The sequence below is a fragment of the Chlorocebus sabaeus genome, chromosome 15, assembly GCF_047675955.1.
Source record: "Chlorocebus sabaeus isolate Y175 chromosome 15, mChlSab1.0.hap1, whole genome shotgun sequence".
Taxonomy (NCBI): Eukaryota; Metazoa; Chordata; class Mammalia; order Primates; family Cercopithecidae; genus Chlorocebus; species Chlorocebus sabaeus.
In genome coordinates, this window is record NC_132918.1 from 76,973,796 (window position 1) to 76,992,862 (window position 19,067).

The following is a 19,067-nucleotide window of genomic DNA, read 5'->3' on the forward strand; positions in this document are numbered from 1 at the left end:
CCTGGGGGAGGTCAGTGAGCCTCAGAGCTAAACTGATTAGAAGGCACTGGCTAGACCACATGCCGTTGGCTTTTTTTCTGAAAATCCATAAATGTGTGTTCATTCATTAAATCACCTGCAATTATGCCTTCTTAGTACTCACTCTTTTTTTGCAGGGTTACATTAAAAAAAAAAAAAATCTCTCAACATGAATAAAAGACTATATTAAAATTAGACTTACAAATGGGATCACAAATATAAATTACTTCTTCATTTGGCCTAACAGCTAAGAAAAGCTTTAAAAAAACATCAAATAATCAATCCTTCCATGCATGATTAGTCCTCAGGCTGGGAAATCTTCATTTGAAATTCCACAAATTGATTCACCACTAAACATAAAGGCAAAGCATTAAGATTTTCAAACTGATAAACTTAAAATAATTTTGTTCCCAATCTCAATCTGAGGAACCAAAATATTCATCTGGGACATGGATTCTGGAAAGCAGAGTCACAGAAGGAACTCTGGGAAGTGTGTTTGCAGACCCGGCAGCATCGGCACTCACGAGCCCAGTGGCAGTCATGTCACTTCCTCTCATTAGAACTGTCTTTCCCCACAGACTCAATTAAGAGCCTGTACCATTTACTAGGCATTGATTCAGGCATTCTGAGGGAAGTGGGCTGCAAAGAGCGGCTGAACACCCCTCAGCTCCACAGTGGTGCAGGGTTGGGAGGGGTGAGCATCCCACACCATGGACAGAAGTCTTAGGTTGACTGAACGGTGTCAGCTCTCACTGTCAGAGCAATAGAAACGAGAGGATGGGAGAAAGCGGTGCAGTCTCTGGGGTCAACCTGAGTGAATTCAGGGCATAATGAAGCACTTCATAATAGCATTTCATTACAGTCAAATATGCCACAGCCCAAAGGCCATGATTTAAGAGATAAGCCCACATAGTTACATTTACAATTTCAAGTGGACCCATGTAAGATCTCATTTTTATAATGAGGAGATGGAAAAAGCATTATTTACACCCAATCAACAAATTCATGGAATGTGCAGGAAATATGCAAGGGAAGGGAAACTATCTGACCTCCTGCCTTCCCCCAGTCAAAGGAGCTCTGAGTGTGGGAGCCAGAACCTTCTGCTTCAAAGTTTGGAGATTCTCAGAAATCGTCTGTGTGAAAAATCAGATCCTGCGTTACAGAGGACACATTTTAATTCATACAAAAGATAAGGGGATATGGCTACTGAAAGGACTTAGGCAAACTCAAGGTCTCACCAGAACGAGCCAAGGGTCCCCCAGCCCTGCCCAGGCCCACCCACAGCAGGAGAACATCAGGTGAGTGGCCAGGAAGAGCCATGTCCAGGAGAGGCCTTTCACAGTCTCTCTCCAGAATCTTCTTTCTGAACTCAGCACGCTATTGAGAAGTTCTGAGTGGAATTTTCAAGCAGTTAGGAAAATAAGCAGCAAATTCTAATTCTGCTTCATCGGCAGGCTGCATCTGAGGGCCTCAGGAGAGGGTGTTCCACGGCTTCTCACACGACACTGTGGTCCTGGGCTGGGTAAAGTGAATCAAGGGCTCCAGTCCCTGCCTGCTGCCTATGAGTAACAGAGGAGCTACGATCTTGAGACCTCACAGGCCTACCCTGTGGAGACACAGACATTCAACAACGGCCAACAGTAAGACAGAGTAAAGATGTCGGTTAGTTCAGGGGACAGAGGGCTAAAAGGACCTCAACACTCTCTCAAGTTCAGTTGCAAAGGTAATGAAAGGAGGCCACGTGCTGTGCTGGGCTGAGGGATGCCCTGTTGATGGTGCGGTTTAAGTGAAAGGGCTAGAGACACCAGAGGGAGACAGAAAGGACGAGGGTGCAGGGAAGCAGAGGGAAGACGAAGATGATGAACACGCTGTGTAGAGGGAAGAAGGGAAAGATGAACACATTGTGTGGGGAAGGGAGAATAACCAGCTTTAAAACACAATCACACACGTGACACCACTGCACACCCACCTCCTTGTTGGAGCCCACTGCTGGTGGTCGGAGACAGGGGAACAGTGACTACTATTTGGCAGGGAAGGAAGGATCCTGAAGGGAGAGACGGTGTTTCTGTAAAGAATTCCCTAAATCACTAACAATGGATTTGCAAATCTACCTTTTCAAAAATATCCATATATTTGTCTAACGGCAAGAATTAGGGGCTCACAGACTGAGGCATTGACCCTCTACTTCAATTTAAGAATCTGGCTTGACCATGCCTTGACAAGCAGCAAGTGCAGGGAAATCCCCAGACAAAAGGCATTCTATTCACCAAGCACTGACTCTGACTAATCACAGATTCAAATTGTGTGTATGTGCGCGTGTGTGTGCATGTGTGCATGCGTGTGTGTGGGAGGGGGGTGGGGGAAGAAGAGAAATAAGAAACAACTTCCCTCTCTACTTCTATCTTTGCACTGGGCCCTCTCCACTTCCGCCTTCAGCCTATTCTTCACTCAGCCAACACGGATGCTGCTAAAATCATGTCTACCCTCCAGCGACTGCCATCTCAGAGCAAATGGCAAAGTCCTTCCAGGTCCCCAAAATCAGACCCCAAAATGTGGCCTCTCCTCTCTGGCCTTATTTCCTCTCTTCCCGGCCACCCACTCACTCTGCTGCAGACGCTGTGGCCCCTGGCTGTCCTCAAAACACCCCAGCCACTCGCTCCCAACTTGGGGCCTTCCCACTTGCTGTTCTTTTTTGCCTAGAAGACCCCTTCTTCAACCTGCTTCAGGCCCTTCCTCAGCTGCTCTATCTTGTTGAGGTCCACATTAGGGAAAACTGCAACCTCCCTGCCCTAGCTTCACTCTCTCTCCTCCTTCCTACTTTGTCTTAGTGTCACTCATCTATCACACTGAGGACTTCACGCACATGTCTTGTCTTCTCTCTGGCCCTCCTGTCGGAGCATGAGCTCCCGGGGGCCCGGAATCTGTGTGCTGTGGCCTCTGTTGCATCTCTGGCATTAAGGATGGTGCCAATCACTTAACAAATAAACGGATGAATGGATAAGTGAATGGGTAAATGACAGATTTATTCAAGCCACCACTGTTACAGATAAGGAGGTAAACATGTTTAAAATACTATCTGTAGAAAATGTGTAAGGAGTCATCTCGCATACGGGACATAAATACAAAGTGTGAACTGCCTTCTCTACCTTCTCTAGCAAACAAACATATTTCATCTTCAAAATATTTATTATGTGGGAAATTTAGAATAAGGAATAAAATTAAATAGAATGAGACGAGTCTCCTGAATACCAATTTTTGTTTTTAAGAAAAGGAAAAGATTTTTTTACCAATATAAACCTCATAGCATGAGGCAAGCCTAAAGCAACCTACGAAAACACAGAGCCCCGGATAAGTCAAAATCAAGATTAATGTTGCTCCCATTTCTTATTACAAACTCAAGTATAAAAATCAATGTGAACAGCTCCTCCCACAGGGGAGTCCTTGGCAATCTTCTCTCTGCTTTCAACAGGAAGAGCTACCCGCGTATTCTAACCAGAGCTCTCAGTTCATGCAATTTCAAGAGTCCCCAGTCTGGGCTGAGACACACTTTTTGAAACCTGCCAGGGGGCTTTAACCCAAACAGTGCTGCATGGTGGCAGCTCCCTGTCGCTCCATCCAAGGAGAAGGCAGAGTTCAGGAGAACAAGCAGTCACTGGGGTCAGAAGAGAGGCCGGTGAGGAAATACCTCTTGTTCCTCTGGCCCTGCCCCCCGCCCCCACAAGAAACACACTTGAATCAAGTTTTCTCAGTGTCAGAGAGAGGCCTCAACAGCCCTGGCTGTGTCCATGTAAGGCTCTAACCCCCCTTGACCAGGTCCCCCTTCCCTGGCCCACCGCCTGCTGCTCAACCCTGCTCCTCTGCTCTTCCTGGGCTTGTGAACTCAGGCGGCTGCCTGAACCTCCTCAGATACTGGTATCTCATCCACAGGTCAGAGATGAGCTGAGAAATGGCCCCTGACTCAAGGAGACCCCAGCAGCTGCCCTGCATCCCCCTTCAACGGCTTGTGCTGAGGGCAGGATAGATATTGTTGTGAATTATGCATGGTTTCCTAGGCAAGCTGCCCCTCTCGGGCTCCTCATCTGTGAAATGAGGATAGCTGGACTCATCCAAGGTCTACTGAGCATTCTGAAGCAACAGAATCCTTTTGGAAATAAACTTGTATAGGGAAGTCCATCTGGTAAACAGGTAAGGATGGATGGAGATGCTCAGGCTGGAGTGGACTTGGGAAGAAGACCAGCCTCACCACTCACTCCCTGTGCCCCTCTACGGAGCCTGGGATTCTCTACAGCACAGCTGGAAACCCTGGAGCATATGGTGGACAAATGCCCTTTCAGCTACAAGATTTCATGGTCCAGTCATCACTGGTAACAGCTCCTCTTTAAGAAGAGAGACGACTTCTGGCATCCCTCTCTCCTTGTCAACAGCAGGAAAAGCCAGACAACCCAGTCATAAATTGGGACTTTTCTAATTGGAAAATAGTTGCAATACTGCACTCTCACAGAAGATAACCTAAGATATTATTGATGAGGTTTATCTAAAGATAGATGTATTTTTACTTCTTTCCCCCACAGATACAACCCACCTCCATCTGAATTGTGGAAAAGGCTAAACTGGGTGGCCCAAGATCATCCTGGTGACAGGTGTGTCCCTGGCCTTCTGCACAAACTAACGAATGTCTCATTGGTGAACTTCTTGATCCTGATTGATCCTTGAGAGGAAGGTGTGAGGAGTGCAGCAGAAGCTGGCTGATTACTAGACCTGTGTGCAAGGAAGACCCCGGTGAAGGCCCGACATGAATGCTGAGTGCATCTATGGGCACTCTGGAGTTGCCGTCTTATCTACGCAAGGGGGACGGCACTTTGGGGTGTAAACCTAACAGAGAAGCGGAACCCAAGAGTGGGTATTTTCCTAAATAGAACCATTGCGTGCAAACCCTAAATAAGGAAGAATTGTCTACATTTACAGTCCCCAATTCCTCTCCTTCCTTCTCTCTTGACTTTATTCTAGTCAGATTTTCACTAGTGCTACTCCACTGACAACTGCTGTCAAGGTCACGAGTGACCTTCATGATCCAAAATCCATGATCACTTCTCAGTTCTCATCTTACTGAAGTAACCAGGTATCACGTGATGCAATTGATCACTCTCGCAGTTTGAAGCCCTTCTTCACTTGCCTTGCAGGGAGCACCTTCTCCCATTCCATTCAGTCTACTTCTCTGGCCACCCCTCATCAGTCTCCTCGGCTGGCCGTTCATCTTGTGGACCTCTTAATGCTGCTTAATGCTTCAGAAATCAGTGCTCACTCAGCAGTCACATTAGTCTCAAGGCCTTAAATATTTTATCTCAGCCAGGACCCTCCCTATGAAACTCCAGCTTGCATACACAATTGCCTACTCTAGCACTCCCTTCAATGACCAAACCCTAACAACCGCCCTGAGTTCCCATACTCTCCCTTCAAAGTAGCCCAATACCCAGCCCTCAGTCTTCCCATCTCAGTTAACAGCTAGTCCATCCTTCTAGGTGCTCAGGTGAAAACCTTGGCAACACTTTCTCTCACACTCCACATCCCATCCAGAGGCAAATCCTCTTGGCTCTAACTTTAGAACCCATCCAGATCCTTACTACTCCACTACTTGTACTTCCTCCACTATTTTCCACCTGGTCCAAGCCACCATCATCACCTGCTTAGTTATTCTCACAAACTCCTCCCTAGTCTCCTTGTTTCCACCATTACCCCTGTCAGGGTCTGTTTTCAACGAATGGCTGGAGCAGTCTTGCTGAACTGTGAGATTGAGCCTGGTATTCTCTGGCTCAAAAGTGCCAGTGGCTTCCTGGCTCCCTCACTGTAAGAGCCAGTGTCCTTAGTAATAGCCCATGAGGTCCTACATATTCTGGCCACCATCACCACCCTGACCTCCACCTGCCCCTGTTCACCCTGCTCCAGTCACATGGGCTTCCTGTCTCCATCCCCATGCCGGGGACATTTTACCTCTAGGCCTCTGCCTCATTCTTTCTGCACACAAACTCTTTCCCCGTGATCTATAAGGCTTGCCTTGCCAGCTCTTTGCCCACTTGGGGTCTTTGCTCAAAGAACACCTTAGTGAGGCCTTCCCACTGGCCAGCTCATCTGAAAGTTCAACTGCCCTCTCCCTCATCTTCCCCAGACCCCTACCTGCTTTATGTTTCTCTATAACACTTATCGTTCTTCAACTTAACCACACAATCAATTTTATTTACTTATTTCATTTCCCCATGAGAAAGAAGGAGAATAGAAGCATCATAAGAACACAGCTTTTTTGGTCTGTTTTGTTTACTCAAGTAGCCACAGCTCCTAAGGCAATGTCAAGCATCCAGCAGGTGCTCGATAAAAATGTGCTAAGGGAATGAAAGGTGCCCTTATCTCATGGGGTTTTGGAAGGGCTTCTAAGGAGCCATGTACTCTTTGAAACTCAAAGACAAATTTGGAGTTCGATTCTTTTTTTCTAGGAAGAGAATCACAGCCTTAGAGCCTTGAAGAGATTTGTGACTCAAAAAAAAGTTGGAAGAACCAGTAACACAGACGCTTGAATTTAACAAGGATTATTATAGGTTTCTTCAAACAATGAATAAACTTCATTCACAGCTATTTGCTAAAATAAGAATGCGTGATCCACCAGTGGCGTGATTATACTATATTCTTTCTTCAGAATTTCTAGCATAGAGTCGAAAGATTTGTCTTGGGAATTTTTATGAGCAGATTTTGAATAGGCAGCATGATTATCCTCATTGTCTGTGAGCCAGAACACCAGTGAGGATGAATAAAATGTGTTTTCACAGATTTGGAGGCCAACTCTTATATTCATGCAAAGCTGAAAGAAAAACGTACCTGTAAGATGCGCATGCACATGCACAGCACGGGAAGGTCCAGGTGCGAAGGTCCAGGTGGGCGGCTGTCAGGCAGCTATCCATTACCTTGGCCCCACTGGGAAATTACCAGACCTTGTCCCCAAATAACAAAACCTATCCCTTTTACCACCCACCCTCTAATTCCAAAACAAGTTAAAAACAACAACAAAAAAAAACTCCACACACAAAATTATCAATCATCTACCAGGTATAGAAATGTCACTGTGTAAGAGCCAAACTCCAACACACGACATGGCTTACCTTCCCCTATCATAGAGACCCCCACGGACATGCCCATGAACTTGCTTTTGGTCCATACATGAGTGTTGACGCACAGTCTCTTCTCCTTGCACTCACAGTAGAAGCAGGAGATGGGTGGGTGATGGGACACTTGCTCAGCCACAAACCTTAGTTTGTAGCTTTTGGAAGGGTCATCGGCCATTGGGTGTTCATGACAGCCAGCAGGAGAGCGGGGAGCAGTCCTCTTAGGCTTGAGCCTGTCCTTGGGAACTTCCCAGGAGCAGTGAAATGTCTCGCCTATGATGGGGTTGTAGGGCTTCTTGGCTAAAGCACCCTTGCGGCCCTCGTGAAAGGCTGTGAGATAATACTCCACGAAGCAAATGACTCTCTCCTCTGGTGTGGCCCCAGCGGTGATGGCCAGCAGTAGATCTGGGTGCGCCATAAAATCTGCATACATCTCCAGCAAAGATCGCTTCTCCAGGATAAAGGTGGGAAGCACCACCTGCATTTGGAAGGACACAAAGTCAGACAGGAATCCCTGGGATTACATGGAAAAGCTGAAAAGAAAAGTAAAGGCTGCAACCACTGTCAAGCAAATTCCTAACATCTCCAGCCAGGGAGCAGTCTGTTTTGACTTGTGCACAAATGACAAATCAAGGGAAACAATATCAAAGAAATGAGAAGTGGCAGTGGAATCAATGGGAGCCCAGCTTTGTCAACAAGACTGTTCTGAGTGATTTTCTTCCTTGCTTACCTGGGCTAACACAATAGTCTCTGTCCCAGTCTCCACTGCCATCTCTCCTCTAGCTCTCCATTATTTAGGGATGTGAAGAAAACAGCCTCGAAGGGCTTTTCTGTATTCCCCCTGCCATCAGGCACGAACAAGTGGGGCGGCGGGGGCGGAGGTAGGGGAGACGGCAATCAATGTGTTCCCACAAACATGGATGCTGGGGTTTGTTGGTGCCACTTCATAGGGGGTCCAAGACAGACCAGGACCAATGACAGTCAGTGTGCATTGGGAGGCCTCGGTAGAAGAATGGTGTACAAGCCCCACCATGACCGAGGAAGGGTAGGACTGTGGAAAGGGCCCAGCTCCGGGAGGGGGCAGGCCCATCAGCAGGCAAATGTCCACAGAGCTGCCGCACAGAAGAGGGGCCATGGTGATTCCATCTGTGAAGGTCGGTCCTCAAGGCTGATCCAGGAGAAACCAGTGGAAGTTCAGTGGAAGTTACAAAGCAGGCTGGCACTTAACATACAGAATCTGCTGCTAAAGGACTGGCAGAGTGGCTACCCCTACGTTTGTTAATGGCACCATGACTGAAGACAGAAACCTTGTAGGGGCCCGGATAACTCTGGTAGAGATAAGACAGAGACTCCTCATTGATCCAAAGTGGATCCAGGTGGTCACTCAGGGGGCTCTACAACTCCAAATGTCTGTAACCCAATGATTACTTGATCATTTGCTTTAAGTCACTTAAAGCAACTGAAGGTATTCTGAAACTGAGAAGCCCATAACTCATTACCGTTGCTGCTTTTTAAAGAAGAGAAAGTCCATTTTTCACTGTCCTAGAGTGATCTTAAAATAACTTAAAACAAATATCGAGTATTTGTTTTTTTGTTTGTTTTGAGACACTGCACTCCAGCCTTCTGTCACCCAGGCTGGAGTGCAGTGGCGCAATCTCAGCTCACTGCAACCTCTACCTCATGGGTTCAAGCGATTCTCCTGCCTCAGCCTCCTGAGTAGCTGGGACTACAGGCACCTGCCACCACACCCAGCTAATTTTTTTTATTTTAGTAGAGACAGGGTCTCATCATGTTGCCCAGGCTCATCGTGAACTCCTGAGTTCAAGCCATCCACCCACCTCGGCCTCCCAAAGAGTTATCGGGTATTAATAATCCACCCACTTAGCTGCAACACACAGCCAGCTTTAACCCGGAGCATCTCATCCTGCTCCTCCTTACGTGGACTCAAAGGATTTTGAAACTGGAAAGCTAGCCCAGATCTGCTGGGCCATGCAGGCAACACGCCGGGTTCCAGTGAGTTGACCAACACCATGGGGCTGGTATACAATCTCTCTTTACATAATGAATTCTGTCCTTCCTTTCTGCAGTCCTTCATTCCTATGAAAACACTTGGGAGGCTGTATGATCACGGACCACAAATATCACACAGGCTCATAGATCTGTAACCCTGACTCTACCTCAGGATTCCAACCCCGTTCCCTGCAAATGGCTTGGATATGATGGAAGGGAGAAGAGACGCCGCTGTGGTTTGAGTTTGTCCCCTCCCAAATGTGTGTTGCAATTTGCTCCCCAATGTGTCAGTGTTAGCAGGTGGGGACTGGCAGAAGGTGTGTAGGTAATGGGAGCAGATCCCTTATGAAGAGATTAATGCCTTCCTTCAGGAGCGAGTTCTCACTCTCTCAGGACTGAATTAGGGACCGCAAGAGCATGCTGTTCTAGAAGCGACTTTGGCTTCCTAGACCCTTGTGCTTCCCACGTGATCTCTGCACACACCCACTCCCTTTTCTGCCACGTTTTGACCCAGTGCATGGCCCTCACCAGAAGCCAGCCAGATGTGACACTATGCTCTTAAACTTCCCAGTCTGCAGAACTGCGAGTTAAATAAATGTACTTTTCTTAAAAACTACTCAGTCTCATTCTGTCACAGCGACACTCAAGGGACTAATACAGATGTCCAGAGAGAGACAGGCAGACATGAGAACAGCAAAGTACAGAAATTTCAGAGGAAACTAGAAAAAACCCCATCTGCTAGAGAGGTAAAGCTTGGTGGATCTCCTTTAATGCTTTTCTATCTTTCATTTAAAAAGTATGTCAGGAGAAAATGTACCTGTGCTAAATAAAAAAGCAGCCAGATGTAAAATTGAATATGTAATACAATCCAAGAATCATAAAAACACTCAAAACGTTAACATGTCTGTCTGGGTGATAGAACTGAGTGATTTCAACACTCTTTTTTTCTGAGTATCTTTCTGCTTTGCTTTTATAATACACACAAAGAAGAAACATTATTTAAAAACACAACTATGCAAACCAATGGAGGTTTCCTAATTTTCTTTAATCCACGACTTGAAAAAATTGAGAATCTGGCTGTCCTAGGATCTCATCCGGCCAAGAAAAGCATTTAGCTTGGAATAGCCTTCAGATGCCACCTCTATGACTTCCTACGCCTTTTTCGTGGGGACAGGTCGACATTCAGCAGCCATCACTGTGCTCTCTGGGGGCTGCTCTTCCAATGAGGCTTCACTGGGGTCAGGCTGCTGTGTTCTCCCACCACATAGCTGTCCAATAGCACAGTAATTGACCCCCAGATACTCACCACACTTCCCTCTTCTGCCCCAGAATCACCCAGGGCCTCCCCTATGAACTCCACCCAGCTAGGGTGCACAGGTTGCAGAGTGTGAATTTCAGCAGCCTGGAAATCCCTTAATGAAGCCAAATCAATGACAAAGGACAGGCTGCCAACAAATGTCTGCATCTGCATCCCTTCCCCAAGTGACTCCACCTCCTGCTCTCTCCCTTCCCAGGTCCAAGGGGCCCTGTGATCAGAAGGCAGGCCAGGGGAGGGGAAGGACAGAAATATACACGGAGGCCATCAGCCCTGACGGGTATAACTTCAAACAAAGATAATTTCGTAACCTCGGCTCGTGTCTTTTTCCCCACTCTATGGCAATGGGGCTTCTGTGGCAATAATTCCACCTCTGGACAAGAATCCTCATGTTTGTACCCAAGATTAAAGTTAACAAGGAAAATCGATACAATGTTTACTCTCTAGTTATGTACTTTTGAAAAGGAGAAGAATTTAAGATATTTCCCCCAATTTAGTCAGCATTTCTGAACTCAGAAGCTGAAGGATTAAAAATAAATAAGTAAGTAAATAAATAAGAAAAAGAACTCTGCTTGGAACCCTGAGTCATGGAATGTCAGAACCAAAAGGCAGCCTTCAAGATGATTTCGGGCAATGCCCTGGTGCCACAGGTGAGGGCACTATGCCTGGGCCACCCAGTGGCTGAGCCAGCAGGGAACCTCAGGCTCCCAGCTGCCACCTCCAAGTCCCTGTCATTACCCCATGACATATCACGATTACCTGCTTCTGGTTAACAAGAACATCTTCTCTCAGTGGACAAGGGAGACAGTTAGGATGTCTGAGCCACCCCAGCTGCTGTCATGGATTAAGAAGAGGGGGAAGGGCCAAGCATGGTGCTTCATGCCTGTAATCCCAAGAATTTAGGAGGCCGAGGCAGGAGGATCACTTGAGGCCAAGAGTTTAAGACTAGCCTGGGCAACACAGTGAGAACCCATCACTACAAATAATAATAACAATAATTTTTTTAAAAGAAGTGAGCAAAGGAGATAGAACGGGCAAGACTGTGGGACATGAGCCCCACCTTCTAAGGCCATTTCACTCTTCCCAACATAGCAAGAAAATCCACCATTCCAAACACTATCATCAACATCATAAATGGAAGGGAGATCGTTGCAATGAAGGAAAGGCATAGGAGGTGTGGCTCCTGAACTGGATGTCCAGCCTCCTGTCATACCTCCAACTCTCCTCCACACCACAGCCAGAGTCATCTTTCTAAAATCTCTGTAAGAGATAAAGCCCCCACCTTCCTCTGGTCTCACACAATATCCTGACTGACTGCCCCCATCCCTCCCTGCACAAATCTCCCCTCACACACACACTCCCTTTTTCGGCCCTTTCTCCTGCCCTGTCTATATGACAAAAAGTTCATCAGCTCAAGTAGCTCTCTCCTCTGTGAAGCTTTTTCTGACTGTTTCTGCTTCCAAGGCTAAAGCAACAACCCCTCTTTCCCATCCTCTACACCTCACACATATCTCCACCTGCAAGGCTTTTTTGCTTTTATTAATGCACACGTTTCAAAACTGTAGTGGACAGACACCTGACCCCTTAGTACCTAGCAAAAAACAAGACAAACAGATGAACTGCACGAGAGACACTTTTGTTTCCTTTGACACATTGAAGTTACCCATATTTTTAAATGCAGATTCTCACTCACCATGCTTTTAATTCTTCTGAATATATCCAGCCAAGTTTTCAGCTGCTGCTTCTCTCGAGGAACATGAGAATATTCACATAACATACCAACTTCTGGGCTGAAGCCAGCTTACATGGAATCTAGCTTATTTCAGGAACATGTTTTGAGGGGTAAGGAACCAGAGACTGACGTATCAGAAGTACACTCTAAATGTCTAATGAATGAGTAGACTCCAAACCGGTCTGTCCCACACTCTACTGGATCTCCTAAGACACCTCTGGGGCCAAAAAGAATGTGGCTGGACGACCTCCAGGATGGGCCTTCAAAGGCTCCAAAGGAGCCAGAAGGAATGAAATCACTTGTATGAAGGCATCTTCCTCTTCTCTTTACCAAAAGGAAAAAAAGAGGCTCTGCTCAGCAACTTCTGCCAATTATTACTGCCTGAATTGTTTAGTCTGACTCTTAACTATGAGAGGGGGAAAAAAAAAATCCAAACTGAGGAATAGTCTGGGAAAAAAAAAAAAATGAAAGCAAAGAAAACCTGACTTGAACTCTTCAGTATCACTGCCATGAAAGGGAAAAAGGAGGGGAATTTTCTAGGCTAAAGGAGACTAGAGACACCATAATGACCAAATGCAACATAATCTGGGTTGGATTCTGGAGTTTTAAAAAATAGCCATAAAGGACATGATTGGGGCAATTTGGGAAAATTTACCATGGGCTGAATATGAAATAATATTGCCTCAATGTTACATTTCCCAATGTGACAAATGTATATTATAATGTCCTTAGTCTTAAAAGATACTCACTAAAGGGGTAGGGAAGAACTGTCATGATGTCTGCAACATACTCTAAAATGGTTAATCGAAAAATAAACATACATGTATGATATGGTTTGGCTGTGTCCCCACCCAAATTTCATTTTGAATTGTAACTCCCACAATACCCACGTGTCGTGGGAGGAACCCAGTGGGAGGTAATTAAATCAAGGGGGTGGGTCTTTCTTATGCTGTTCTCATTAATAGTGAGTAAATCTCATGAGATCTGGTGGTTTTATAAAGAGGAGTTTCCCTGAACAAGCTCTCTCTCTCTTTGCCTGCTGCCATCCATGTAAGACATGACTTGCTCCTCCTTGCCTTCTGCCATGGTTGTGAGGCCTCCCCAGCCATTTGGAACTGCTAAGTCCGTTAAACCTCTTTTTCTTCCCAGTCTCAGGTATGTCTTTTATCAGCAGCATGAAAATGGACTGACACAATGTGTAACACACATATGTACACGCATGTGTATGGATAAAGTTCTGAAGGGAGAGAGCTTGAGAGCTAGAGAGAAAAATGGAAGGAGGAAGGAGGAAGGAGGGAGGAGGGGAGGAGAGAGGCTGGCAGAGAGGGAAGAAGGGAGAAGAAATGCAAAGCACAAAATGTTAGTAATTGGCCAAAAAAGGTGAAGAATATATGGGAGTTGATATGGTTTGGATTTGTGTCCCCACCCAAATCTCATGTCAAATTGTAATCCCCAGTGTTGGAGATGGGGCCTGATGGGAGGTGACTGGATAATGGGGGCACACTTCCCCTTGCTGTTCTTATGATAGTGAGTTCTCATGAGATCTGGTTGTTTAAAAGTATATAGCACCTCCCGCTTTGCTCTCTTTCTCCTGCTCTGGCCATGTAAGATGTTGAGAGCTTCCCATTCGCCTTCTGCCATGATTGTAAGTTTCCTAAGGCCTCCCCAGAACCTGTACAGTCTGCAAAACTGTGAATTAAACCTCTTTTCTTTATAAATTACCCAGTTTCATGTAGTTCTTTATAGCAATGCAAGAACTAATATGAGAGTCCATTTTGCTATTCTTACAACTTTACTGTAGATTGGAAAATGTTCAAAATAAAAAAGTTGGGAGGAAAAAGAAAAAAAGTTCTACTGGGGATGCAATACCTGAGAACATAATAATTTTCAAAGACAACCTTCCCAAAATTGCAGACTGAGGGAATATGGGCTCACAGCCAACATCAAGTCCAACCTACTAGGTATGTATTCTGTACTTTGAAATGATGTGGCTTTGTCAGAGCAGAAAAAAAAAGAATACCTGGAGAGATGGAGCAGAATGGGTTGGGAGCAGAATTACTATTTCCTCTTTCATTGGAGTTTGTGCAGAATACCAGATCAACTTCAAAACCATGAACTGAACACTCTGGACAAAATGTCATACTTTTCATTAAAACAGACTTCCTAGTCTGGTCTGATTTCTTCCTGTCCTACAATCTCCTGGGCACCCTCTCCTTTTTTTTTTTTTTTTTTTTTTTGGTGTGTTTGCAAATAAGTAATTTAATCATCCATTTATTGGACAGTGGACACCAGGGATACAGAGTCAAGGAGTGGTGAGTACTAACTGGGCTGTCTGCCTCTGACAGAGGGTGAGTGATGGCCCAGCTGTTCAGACTGATGGCATCCAAATGACCTGAAATCACTGCTATGGATTTACCAAGCCATCAATAAAGACTGCCTTTTCTTCCATTAACATAATTAAGACAATGAACTATTTGGGGGGAAGGAAAAAAAGAGAGGATCTGCACTAGGGACTGAGAGAACAATTAATTACATTTAAAGTGGCATCAATCTAGAAGTAAATAATCTTCAGGTTGGGCTCTCAGGCTCTTAGAAATCTGAAATAAACAATCACCCATAGGGGAAGGCACAGGACACCTGGAAAGAGGGATAGTCCCCTCCCCACAACAGGGAGCACAGCTGGCCTCTGCAAATAGAAGGCCAAGAGTAGGTGCAATTTTCTTCAAAGAAACACCAGTTGCCTGGGTGCAGTGGCTCAGACCCGTGATCCCAGCACTTTCAGAGGCTGAGGTGGGAGGATTGCTTCAGCCCTGGAGTTCAAGACCAACCTGGCTGCAAGATCTTGTCTCTACACACAAAAAAATGTTTTTAAATTAGCCACGAGTGGTGGTGCATACCCGTAGTCTTACTGCAGACTTAGCCATTTGTAGGCTGAGGCAGGAGGATCGCTTGAGCCCAGGATTTTCCAGCTGCAGTGAGCTATGATTGCACCACTGTACACCAGCTTGAGCGACAGAGCAAGACCTTATCTTTTTAAAGAAAAAGAAAAGAAAGAAAAAAGAAGTATCACTTCATAACCTTGGAAGTCACCTTCCTATTTTATCCTTAGATGGGCAAACACACCCAGTGCAAACAAGCAAGCAGAGAGGCCTCGACCACCACAAAGGTTCATTTATGTCCTATTTTGAGAAAACCAAGAGAAATACACAGAAATCCAATTTTACAAAACAAAGGGCAGATAATTCACATTGCAAAAGGTTTCTTTACTTAGCCAGCCTTTTCCCTGGGTTTCCTTAACCTTCTAGCTCCCTTCACACCCATTTCATGGTGCCGGAAGCATTATGAACAGCATTCATTAAAATCTGTGTTAGATGGGAAGAGTTTGAAATAAAATTTTACTTTTTCCAAGAAGATATTTACTACATAGAAAGATATCTGCTGAAGTTAATGCCTGTGTTTTCCAGAGTCCCAGACACCAGCTCACAGAAGGAACTCAGCTGGGAGCAGAACGTCATCCCTTAGCAGTGACTAGCCATGTGTATGTGGCAAATTCATCTCCCCAGGACTCAATTCCTCAGTTGTAAACTGGAGAAAATAAAAATACCAACCTTCTAGGTTGATTGCGAGTATCAAATGGCAGTGTTAAATCCGTCCAGTGCCTACCTAGCATCCAGGAAATGCTCATTCTAGGCAGGCTCAGATTATAGACCCCTATGATCAGGAAACAGTAACCTCATTTGGAAACCAGGGAAGATACGAGCAACAGAAATTAGACACAAATTTGTCACATAATATTTCAGTGACAATGCTGAAAGCTAAAATGACTCACAATGCCCAGAGCAACCCTGGGACCACCTCTGATGCTTCTATAAACAACCCGTCACCTGCTCAGAGAAAAAGGAGAAATAATTGTATAAGACAAAAACACTGCTGTGAGAATATCTGAAATATTGCAGACTTAAACTGTTCTTAGAGCTCAAGCCAGGGCACAGCACTCATTATCTTGTGTAACCTTCTTAGATGCCTGTAAGCAGGTACGACTATTCCATTTTACAGATGAGGAAACTAGCATCCAGAGAGGTTTTGCAATTTACAATGGCTAAGTCAGTGGAGAGCTGGAATGAGAATCAATTCTGCTTGGCCAAGGCCCATGCTGGGTCGCTCAACACCCCCAAGGGGCCTGAAGACTATCGTGACTGTCACTCTTTCCAGAAGTGTGGTTCGATGAGCTGCTGCCAACAGGGCAGAAAGGGAACATGGAGATCGCACAAACTGCATCGTCTCATGAAACAGATTTACACAGACAAGCTTAGGGAAGCCAGGTCTCCACTCTGTCTTCTATTAAAAGGCAAACGCTCGGGAGAGATAACAGGCTTTGCTTGACAGTATACTGAAAACCAGATTCAGGGAGAAGAACAGCTGGAGGGATCTGGCAAGAGAAGTGGAAGCAGGACCAGGGAGACCAGAGATCCCTGAGGTCCACATCTCTGCCTTTAGGGGTCCATTTCCAGGATGAACACTGGCCTGCTGACCCTTTTCATTAAAATTTCCCTTTTACACAAAGGAGCTCAAGCACCACAATGTTAATCTTTGCATATTGTGATTGATGCTAGAAATCGGGCCTAATGAAATAATTCAATCAAAGGAAAAAGGCTGTATGACCAAGAAGATGTTCACTATATCATTACCTATAACATCAAGAAGCCAAAAAGAGACAACGTGACCAACCACAGACTATTTGTTGGGAAAGTAAATGATAATGCAGCCATATGGTAGAATGTTATATATCCATTAAAACGTACACAGGTAATGATGTCACTTTCGGTAAACCCGTGGTGAGTACATGATGTCTGCTGTAGTGTGATTCTATACACCAGGGGTCAACAAATACAAGCCACGGGCCAAATCTCCACTTGCTTTGACAACCAGTTTTACTGGAAGAAACTATAACCATTCATTTCTGCATTATCTACAGCTGCCTTTGTGGTCAAATGGCAGAGTTGAATGGTTGCAGTAGATAGAACACGGTCTGCAAAGCCAGAAACACTTGTTATCTGGTCTTTTATTTAATTAAATACAAAATTTTTTAAAACAATGTCTTGCTCTGTTGCCCAGACTGGAGTGCAGTGGTATGATCATAGCTCACCGCAACCTCAAAATCCTAGGCTTAAGTGATCCTTCTGCCTCAGCCTCCCCAGTAGCTGGGACTATAGGTATGTGTTACCACACCTGGCTAATTTTAAAGTAGTTTTGGTAGAGACAATGTCTTGCTAGGTTGCTCAAGCTGGTCTCAAACTCCTGGCCTCAAGCGATCCTTCTGCCTCAGCCTCCAAAACCACTGGGATTATGAATGTGAGCCACCTGGTCTGAGCTTTTACAGAAAATGTTTGCTGGCCATGTGCAATGGCTCTTGCCTGTAATTCCAGCACTTTGGGAGGTCGAAGTGGGCGGGTCACCTGAGGTTGGGAGTTCGAGACCAGCCTGGCCAATATGGTGAAACCCCATCTCTACTAAAAATACAAAAATTAGCTTGGCATGGTGGTGTGCACCTGTGATCCCATCTACTCAGGAAGCTGAGGCAAGAGAATCACTTGAACTTGGGAGGCCGAGGTTGGAGTTAGCCGAGATCACGCCACTGCACTCCAGTCTGGGTGACAGAGTAACACTCTGTTTCAAAAAAAAAAAGGTTTGCTGACTCCTGCCCTACATTATCCACATATTTTATATTCTTTTGTATCTATTCAACATTTAATTTTAAAACTATTTTAATTTTTTAAAAAGTTTCAGTGAACATTGCTATGATTTTTGACACATGTAGTCAATGCTTTCTAAAAATGCAATCAATTTATAATGCCACCAGCAAGGAGTTGGGGTATCATTTTTACCCTGTATACGCTAAATATGTATCTACTATTTTGCTGCTGATTTAGAAGGTCTAAAATAAGGTCATTTGTTTCTTTGATTAGTAACAACTTAAATCATTATTTAAGAGTCATAGAAAATTATCTCAGCAAGCTTCTCTTTCAAAACACGAATCTTTTTTTTTTTTTTTTTTGAGACGGACTTTCGCTCTGGTTGCCCAGGCTGGAGTGCAATGGCACAGTCTCAGCTCACTGCAACCTCTACCTCCTGGGTTCAAGTGATTCTCCTGCCTCAGCCTCCCGAGGAGCTGGGATTCTAGGCATGTGCCACTACGCCCAGCTAATTTTGTATTTTTAGTAGAGACGGGGTTTCTCCATGTTGGTCAGGGTGGTCTCGAACTCCCAACCTCAGGTGATCCGCCCACCTCGACCTCCCAAAGTGCTGGAATTATAGGCATGAGCCACCGCGCCCGGCCTCAAACCATGAATCTTGTCTCATTTGTTCCTGATTGATGAGCTATGAATCGGGTATCTTTAGGCTAGGGATCTCATCACCAGCGCACAGCTCAATCCACTAGTTTTAGCCACAATCTGTATCCCCAACCTCCTACCTACTCTCTGAAGCCAGCTATGCTCTCTGAAAGGATTCAAAATACACTGTTCGATATTTTTCTATATCTATAACATCGGACTTTAGACTACATCCTCTGAGAAATCCATACAGGGTTACAAACAGACACACACATCCTAGGCTGCCATCATCTTTAACTACCAGCCATAATCTCAAGTTCAAGCATCCCTCTCTCTGCTATTGCCCCATATGTCCCATTCACCCCATCCAGTCTCTAGTCCTACCAGCACCTTTGACTCATTGACCTTGTACTGTCCACCTCCCCTCTGTGGTCTCACTTCCCTCCACTCCCAGTAGAGTCCCTGGCCCAACCCCATACTTACTCCCTTTGATCTGCCTCAAGCCACAATGC

The 19,067-nt window shown here is 45.3% G+C and overlaps 1 protein-coding gene across 7 annotated transcripts in view; it reads right to left on the reverse strand.

Annotated features, from left to right (window-relative positions):
• OSBPL10 (oxysterol binding protein like 10) overlaps positions 1 to 19,067 on the reverse strand; it is a 328,443-nt gene that overhangs the window by 13,420 nt on the left and 295,956 nt on the right. For all 7 annotated transcript variants that reach the window (XM_073023669.1, XM_073023668.1, XM_008009363.3 and 4 more), the window contains one exon: positions 7,164 to 7,644. In XM_073023669.1, the coding sequence (XP_072879770.1) occupies positions 7,164 to 7,644 (481 nt within the window). The remainder of the gene's footprint in view (positions 1 to 7,163; positions 7,645 to 19,067) is intronic.